At 40.4% G+C, this 9595-nt stretch overlaps 1 protein-coding gene across 1 annotated transcript in view; it reads right to left on the reverse strand.

The window, feature by feature from the left end:
* LOC115241043 (protein mothers against dpp-like) overlaps positions 1 to 5806 on the reverse strand; it is a 13628-nt gene extending 7822 nt beyond the window's left edge. Inside the window, exons 1-2 of the mRNA XM_029816558.1 lie at positions 4444 to 5806; positions 4196 to 4357 (exon numbers count right to left, since the gene is read on the reverse strand). Of these exons, the coding sequence (XP_029672418.1) occupies positions 4196 to 4357; positions 4444 to 5693 (1412 nt within the window). The 5' untranslated portion in view covers positions 5694 to 5806. The remainder of the gene's footprint in view (positions 1 to 4195; positions 4358 to 4443) is intronic.
* Positions 5807 to 9595: the final 3789 nt, after the last annotated feature.

Genomic DNA, 9595 nt, shown 5'->3' on the forward strand with positions numbered 1-9595 from the left:
ATATATAATAAAATAAAATAAAGCTTATCTTATAAGAGATTAATTAACTTATCTAAGAAAATAAACAATAAATTTAAATTTTCATCAATGTTTATATAAAATATAAATCGCACATCTCTTACATTTTATGAGATATTTTTTTCAATCTGAAAAATAATGTGATCATGTTTTAAATTTGCAGCTAAGGTTGCTACATTTGTGTCCACATACTACTTATCCCGGTCATTAATTTTAGATTCGGGAACCACGTCATCGCATGTCACAAAGGAATCTCGGGCGGTGAAGGCCCAAGAAGGTGATTATCAAACCTTTCTCGCAATCCGAAAGAAGGCAAGGAGTTGATGCCAGCCGTCGTCGCCGCCGTCGTATCCGTTTAGCCCTAAAGTGCTTTCACGGCCGGCATTCGGAAGGGTGGGTTTAATGGCCGTTTAAGGGGATTTCGGTGGATAATTAGCGGGTCGGTACGGAAAAAAAGGAGAAGCGCGTCGCCGCCTCGTCGTCGCAGTGTGTAACGCGCGCGTCTCTCGGTGTGAAAAGCCGCGACAAAGGGGGTCGGTTACACGATTAAACGCGATGGGGTATGCGCGGTATACGACGACAGTAACGACCAGACTATTGGTCGTCTAAGGGCGAGACCGAATAGCCCATTGGCTACGTACTCGGGCTCGATGCAATACCTATCCCGGATATGGCTACACAACGAATTCGGCCGCACGGAAGCGGTCCCGAGGACCCCGAAGGAGAGACTCTTTCTCTCTCTCTTTCTCGAGAGCCCCCGGTTTTTCCATCGAGAATAGTCTCCGCCGACCTCCCGCGGCGACCGCAGGCAGATGCGGACACCCGGTACACCATTTATATAGCGCCGCGCCGAATAATAATCTCGTGGCCGTGTTTGGCCACAGAAGTATCTTTTATTGTGATTTTTTCTCCGGTCCCATGGAGGGCGGGTGTCCCAGAGAGATAGAAAGAGAGAGAAAGAGAGAGAGGTGTAAGCTTACAAGTTTACGAGACTGCTTCTGGTGCGCGGGCCACACGCTACTAGGCTATCCAGTGCTTCTGGATACTCGACGTGTCTGACAGGCCCAAAATGTGGAGATAAAAATTAATATCCGGATATATGATTGCGATTGAGCTTCTAGCACGATTAACAAATTTAATGTTGTAAAATATTGTTCTTATTTAATTGCATTCTAAACTCTTTTTTTTCTCTTGACAGTACGAATTTTATTTTATTTTATCGATAATAATATTTTATTATTATATAGGTATATATATATAACGCGTTTAATCAAATGTAGTAAAAGTAGATGGAAATTCCAATAATATTAGATTCTAGAAATAGCAACATATTTAATAGCAAATTATTATCATTTATGTCAGCTTTTATATCATGATTTATATTTACAACAAGTATAATCTTTAATATCTATTTCTTTCTTTAAAACTTTATATTAACTTATAATCATGATATTTAATTATCGATTTTTATGATTTAGATATACTTAAATAATTCTGTCGTGACAGTTTTAAACGCGATCGTATCTCCTTCGCGCCAAGGACTGAATTATAGGACGAGGAAAACTGCACGACGGCATCGGACGTGTTATTGATTTCATCTTAATCAGATCTCAATATCTCAATTACGTTTTGATCCGGGCTTTCCCATTTGTTTGCCGTAGAGATTTTAAAGCCAGGGCCTATTGTCTGCACGCCACCCCTGAGCCTCCCTGCACGGGCTTAACTTTTCATTCTCCTGTAAATTGCAGGTTCTGTATTACGGGTACAGAGAACGGGTGTAAATCGAATGAAACAATGGAAGTCTACGATCCTCAAATCCTGCTTATCCTCCTAGTGTGTAGTCTAGAGAGAGGAAGAAAGAGAGAGAATCCAATTCGAATCACGCTGGTCTATCAGCACAATTATTATCTTTCCTACGTTTTTTTGTATCTATCAAAACTGGTTCCGAAACATACACACACAACAACTTTTCAACACTTTAAATGGGAGTGAGCATTATTTGATCTTTCGACGAAGATTTATATAAAGCTAAATTAGGAAAAACTAAAAAAAAAAAAAAACGCAGAGAAAGTGATAATTATACTGCATTAGTTGCACAAAAATTAAATTAGTTTATATAATTATTTATATAATCACTCTATATAATTGCATTATCATCTATGCATTTACATATCTGTCTTATAGACAATTATCTACTTATAACTTTTCACTTTCATATTTTAAATATTGGATATTTAAATATATGCATAATCCATGGATAATTTATTTATTAATTTGTTGTTAATTATATATCGTGATATTATATAAATTTGTAAATTTTATTAATATTAATTTTTTTCGCTTTAACAAGAAATATAGTAATTATGCCTTCAAAATATAGTTACAATATGCAATGCTCGTCGGAAAACACGGAGGAACCCCGCGAGAATTGGTCGAATCGCTCCGAGCCGCAGCCTGCGGTCTCGCGGATAGATTAACGAGCTGGCATTGTTATTTAATTGATTCCCGAATCCCGTTCACGGCATTGGACTAATATGATGCTTTCCACGAGCTAATAATACATTATGCTAAAGCATTGCCGGAACGTGAGCCGGCCCGACGAAAGCACGTGGCGACACGTGGCTGCGGACGGCGCTCTCCTCCGTTTTCCACGTCGGCCTCGTCCTTTTATTTAATTAGCACGACTTTATGAGACCCGTCGCGCGTATTAATCGACGCTTCGCTTCCTGCCAATTTGACGGACGAGTGAAATCTATCACTCTGAATCACGAGCCTTAGAAACGGATCGTTATTCTCCGCAGAAACGATCCATTAGAGGAATCAATTTATCGTTCGAAAAATCGCATAATATTTAAATATAGAAAATACTTTTCTTTGATTCCTGAAACTTACGATATTTTTTTCATTAAAAATATAAGTTACCGATGTATTGTGATAATACGTACGCTTGTTAAAAATGTCATTTTTAAATGTGTGTGTATGTATGTGTGTGAAGAATGTTATTATATATGTAAATAAATTATGTTTTATTCTTTAATGTATAATTGCAACGTAGGCTAAGTCTTCAATCGCCACCGAGATGTATCTGATTTACTCTATTACGCAATCGTAAATATCTTTCATGTTTTATCGGAGGAACTATATTCTGGCACTCAAAGATACCGCGATTCTCGCGATCGCGAGAACTCCGTACACAAGTACCGGTTTTGCTTATCGTATCCGAGGCGTGGAAAATCTGCGGTTTGCTCGAAACATCGCCGCGAGACTTTTCATCCCGACGTTTCCTCATGCGAAACGAGCGTAGGCCAACCGGCGCGAGTAGGCGCGCTCTTTTTTTTTTTTTTTACGCGACGTTCTCGTCACTTTGCGCTTACCCGCGGAAAAAGCAAGCGCCGACGACGCGTTTACACGATCCGTCGCACGATCGTATGCAGGGTCGTGTGCACACACATCCTCGCGTCCATTCCCATCATCTATACGCGTCCGACATGCAGATGCCGCGACACATGCACATATATGTATGCGCGCGCGCGCGCGCGCGAGCGCGCGAGCGAGCCGCGACCGCGGCGGCAAGTTCCATTCACGCATACACTCGTCTCGCAAACAGATTCCCAGCTTGAGTCGAATATATTGAAATAATCTGGGCAAATACGACAAGTTCGGTTATGAAATTTGCCGAAGGGCTTGCGAGCTCTCTCGGCTCCTGTCTCTGCCTCTCCGCCTCGATCTCACCCTCTCCTCCCCATCCTCCCATGTTCCCATTCCCTTCCTTGCCCCGCTCGAATCCCCACGTTGCTCCTTTACCTCCTCGTCCCCGGTCCCTCTCCTCCTCCTCCTCCTCGCCACTTGCGCCGTCACTCTATCCGGCATCGCGAATCTCCCCGACCCGCCTCGAGTGATATTTGCTCAAAATCGGTTCAATAGCAACTTGGGTATTCGCCTGTTCCTCTTATACGTTTCGGCTACCCCCGCCGTATAATGTATACATGCGGGTGTAGTCGTAGCCGGTATCCGTAGCGTGTGTATGTACAATGTATGCGCGTGTATGCACGCGCTTCGTCATCGCCGCAAACCGCGCGAATCTTGGTTGTGCATCGTCGAGAAGCATACATCTACGCTTTCCTTTAATAAATTCTTTCTAAAAGAATCTGTAATAAAATGACAATAATATCTTAACTTTATTATATTAATATAATTGGCATTATGGGGCGGACCCATTTGTGTTAACACTTTGTCTAACCATTGCAAAGGTCCATGCAAATGTGCTTCAATCCAGCAAGGGGTTGATGTAACATCCTGTCTATGATATTCAGCACCCCATCCCTTCACAAATGACATTCTGTAAACAAAGAAGTTTTTACTTACTTACCTGAATTATGTATATTATTGCAATTTTTCATACTGCATTAAATTATTGCAAATTACCTAATCGTGCACATCTTTGTTAGCTCATAGACAGCTTCGAAACCATGATTTACACTTTGCGAGAGAAGCTGAGCAAATTCCTGATTGTTGAATATCTTTAACGAGCATCCTGGTGGAATTTTACAAACTGTGCTGGGATGAAATCCATGATGGTGATTACAATTCCTAGATTGTACAAATATTGCCGAGTCTGAGAGACATTCGGCATAAACCTCGCCTCCCACGTAGTACAAATGCACTCCTTTGCCTATGTGTCGCCTTGTATTTTCTATTGTGGAATTTCGATTTACATTGGACAGTTGTCCAAGGCAGAAGCGATCGGAGTTATTGCTCGGGTTTGTGAAGCCGTCAATAACCACCGAATGCGTCTGACAATGAAATACCTCGCCCACTCGGCAATTTAGCTCGTAGTAAGCAATCGAGGCCCAATAGGGTGGTTCTTGATAACACACAGGTGTAGCTGATTCGATGGGCGCGCTCGTATCCATTGGAACCGAATCTGATGACGAGGTTTGTCCGGTTTGTGAGCCATCCTCAGGCGGAGAGTATGCCGGCGGTGGCGTCTCTGGTAATCCATTAGTACCATACGGGCTTTGAGGATTCGGTAAGGTTGCACTCCCTGGGCTTGGCACGGAACCGACAGAAGACATGGGTGATGTCGGATTGACGCCGCCTGTAGAGCTAGCGTTGAAGCCACTAGATGAGTAGGACACATTGTGTGGCATGCTTGGATCGGCCAATTGTTGAAAAGGCAACAGAGAATGGCCAGGAGCATATTCTGAGTGTCTAGGAACCAATACCGGCGGCAGCACTGGGCTCTCCACTCTTTTATAATGATAGGGGTTAATACAAACTTCCTTCTGTTTGGCGGAGAATGGATATTGACATAATTCCAATGGTTTTAGTTCATGGTGCGACTGAAGATCTGGCCATCGCCAGACTCTGCAGTATATCACATGTGGCAAGCCTTTACGGTGGGAAACCTGTAATCTACCATCTAAACTTCGAGGAATTGTTACGCATTTGCTTGGTGTGCCGGGACAGCTCAATGCTCGCTCTAGTTCTTCGATCGCTCCTTTGCGCTTCTTCAGTTTTTTCACTAACGAATCAACCGCTTTCTCCGCCCATTTCTCTTCTTCGTCCCCTTGTTTCCATCCAAGCAATTTTTTCACAGCGGGGCTGGTAAACGAGAATAAACTGTTCAACGAAGACATAGGTCCAGAACTTGAGGTTCCTTCTTCATCATCCATATTCGACAGGTAATGTATTACTTAAAGGATTTATCTACACATAATATTTTTGTCTTCATCTATAAGAAATAATCTTCTTCGTCAGCAATCTGAAATCATACAAATAATGTTCCAATTTCTTAACAAAACTTTAAAAAAGAATGGAAAAATATCTTTCTATATGACTTCACAAAATTATTCTCTCGCATAAATACTTATTGGTTATTATTTTCAACTTCCAACTTATTATTTTCAATTTCCAACTTCAAAAATATTAAATATATTTTTTTCTTTTATATATTTACATATATATATATATTAATTTATTTTATTAATAAAAGAAGATATATAAGATTTTAAGCTAACGATTATATGTATATATGATGTCTCAATGTTCACAAATACCGCAAGAAAGTCTAATGATTTTTTCAATACTGTATCGTGTGACAATTTAAAGAAACAATTCGCGTGCAGATAATAATAAAGGACAATTTAGCGTGCTATTATACCCGTTTGATGTCCTTCACAAAGTCTGCGTGCAATTTGAGCAAGCCTCGTACACGTAGGACGAATTAATCATTTAACGATCTCATCTTATTAACGATGGATGTATTAACGGGCGCATGATCATAAGTGCTTGCGTATATGTACAATAACGACGAGATGCGTATAAATTACGTGCGAAACGTATGCGAGCATACATACGTGGATTTATAAATCGCGTAGTCGAGCAGAAATCGAAACCTTTGATACACAGGGTGGGACAATTAAACGCTAAACTACCCCTCGAGGGCACGGGGCGCGCCCCTAATGCGCTCTTTATGGCGACTTAATGCCCCTAATATTGCATGCGACCCTTGTTTATACCAGTTCAGCGCTTCCCATTTTCGTCGTGTTTTCACTTACGCCGTTATACTCTACATACGTACAATTTGCGACAGAGATATGCATATGTGTGCCGCGCCTCACGTTTTCCCATGCAAATTTACGTTACTTGCCGGACTTGCCGCCCGTGCAAGCATTACGTCGCAAAGAGTACTGAAGCTTCGAAGGAGAGTATTATATGTATATATATCTTCCTTGCACACAACATCACAAAAGTTTTATTTGTGTGATTAATAAGAAGAAATAAATAAAATTATATTATTACCTTTTCCCGCAAATCTGCTCATTTTATATTTTTATTTATCATCAATATCGTAATTATTATTGGAATCACGATATTTAAAAATCGGAGAATATTCTTGAATGATAGAGAAGCAGGGGAGGAAATAAAATTCGTGTGAATTTCTATATTCCTTCTTATAACGGCGCTCGCTGGCAAAAGGACGTTCCCGCGAGATCGCGAATTCAATGGCGAAATTCAATAACGGGAGCTTATCAGGATCCCGGATACCCCGCGCGCGAAGTCAACGATTTCTCTTACGACGCGGTAGGTTTATTTAAAGGGAACGAGCCTGCTGGGTTGCGAGACAAACACACCGCCGAACACCCCTCGTCTCATTGAGAACCTCTGTCGTTGGACGGGAAACGGCATGGGAAAAGTTGATGTTGTGTTTGTCGTAGAGATCTACCCGTCGAATAATGCAATGCAGACGTCTCTATTGAATCGTACCTAATATATCTGTCACCACTGCAGCTCTCTGTTTGGTCAAACCTCTCGGCGACGGACTCGTCGTCTTGATTAAATTACTAAGTTACGGGTTACTCGTTCAGAAGCGCGAGGGGAAGGAGTTGCGGCTTTGTCCGATCTGATCGATAGTTGGGAGATACATTTTATTCGTTGATCCAAGAGGGATTTTCGACTGAGTAGCAATTAGCAAAATGTACAAGATATAAAACAGTTTCAATACACAGATGCCGGAATTTTTTGAAATGATAGCAGAAAGCGCTCGAAAATTTGCGATCTTAATTTTAATGATGGATTGTTTTATAATTTTCACACGTTTATTCACGCGCGAAACAGTAAACGCAACTAAAAAAATGATAAAATAAACAAATTACAAATATTACATGAGAAAAAGAAAAAAATTAAATTCTATGAAAAATTAAAATTAAATAAAGGCACAATAAAAGCATTAATAAAAGCAGAAGATCTTTATTAAGGATTTATCAAGATGCGTTTATATTTCATTGTGCTTTTCAATTCACTAGCTACGTATTTCGCTATACGCGCGCACACATTTGATTCTTTTTCATACACACACACATGCAAGTATATAGATTAAAAATATAATTTTAAATGTAGCAAATCTCATCTGGGCGAAAATGAAACTATAACGTCATATTAACAACGTATGAACGCCATTTAATGAAAATATGGCAGCGGACATATTTTTTCTGCCATGCAATTAACGTCAAAGCGGGTGTCGGCGTAATTTGCAATTTTCACGCTTTTATCGTTTATCGCAAATGACTGAGGGTTAAAGAACAAAGTTATCCTTTGAAATAATAGCGCCGCGTCACCTAAAAAATCCGAGACCTGCGACGCGCGTGCGAGCGAGCGCATTGATTCGCCATAAAAGCTGACCGTGTCCATAAATGGTTTGACATAATTATACTATTTTACGAAAGGAGAAGCGAGAGATCTCTTCTTGCTGGTAGCTTTTCGTTTTAAACGAGGTAAAATTGTCTTTAGTACAAATCCGGACGGATCGCATAATTGAACAACGAATGTATATGTGTATGATACGCAGTATGCGAATCTGATGGATACAACCGGAAAGCGCGCAAAGATTTTTTTTAGAAACGCGGTGCGCGGCGTCACTTTTGCATGACTCGCACTCGTTAAAACCGTCATAGGAGAAAGCTTACAAATCCGTCCGGTCGGGTGCATTGATTTCCGGCTTAAAACTTAAGCCCCCCGACTGGCAAAACTAATAACTGCTCGGCAAGGCACCCGGTCCCCATTCCACCACCCCCTCCCCTGCGCCCGTTCCCTGGCCCTAGCATTTTTCAGCGTTAGAGGATTTTTTAGGAAGTAATTCTCGATTTGAAGGGCGAAATCAAGTTTTGACACTTTCGGCGATTTTTAATATCGCGTCGTTGCCTTTTACAGAGATATTTAATATCGCGTCGTTTCCTTTTACAGAGATAGACTGCATATGTTTATTGTTTATGAATCTCAGCTTAACTTGGAACGAAATTTTTTATTATAAACCTGCACGGTATTTTGTGAAAGAGACGTATTTAATATCGACATAAAACTAATTGCCTGTTTTTATCCCTGGATCGCGGAATGGTGGATAAATCTTTTTCTGGGAATGTTTCGTTATCTTGAGCCTTGATACGTTTAAATAATATTTAAATTGCGAGTTGCAATATTGCAATATTAAATTTATAAAAAGCTACAGAGAAAGAGCTTCATAGAACACATAATTATAAAATTTGCTCGCATATATTTATCTCTTCCGGATTACGTTTGTGTTTTGTAGTTTATTAAATTGAAAAAAGACTGCTTACATATATGTGTCTTGTTCTATTTGAAACTTATATTCTTAGCTTCTGATCTCTGTCCTTTCGAAAATAATAATTTTATAATTCAATTTATAACTACGATTGATGTGTGTGTCTGTGTGCGAGAAAAACTGCAATTTGATCGTAACTAAATTAAAATCGTCGCAAGGAGGTTTCTGGATCACAATAAAGCATGTATGCGGCGTGTCATTTAATTTATACAATGTTTACTGTCTCGCGTAGTGACTTGCTAAAATGCGTGGATGATTAATGAATCGAATCGCGACAAACATTATGCGCGGATATCCTCCTCCGTACGAACGATGGAGTCGCTCTTCGATCGACCACATTATAAATCACACGCGATATTCCCGTCCTGCTCATTGTCCTCCCGCGTGCACGATAACGATCGTAATTGTACCTGCGCGATGGCCGATCTAGGAAAGAGTAGAAAAAACACACATATC

This window comes from Formica exsecta, unplaced genomic scaffold (genome assembly GCF_003651465.1).
Source record: "Formica exsecta isolate Colony F162 unplaced genomic scaffold, ASM365146v1 scaffold465, whole genome shotgun sequence".
In the NCBI taxonomy this organism is placed as follows: Eukaryota; Metazoa; Arthropoda; class Insecta; order Hymenoptera; family Formicidae; genus Formica; species Formica exsecta.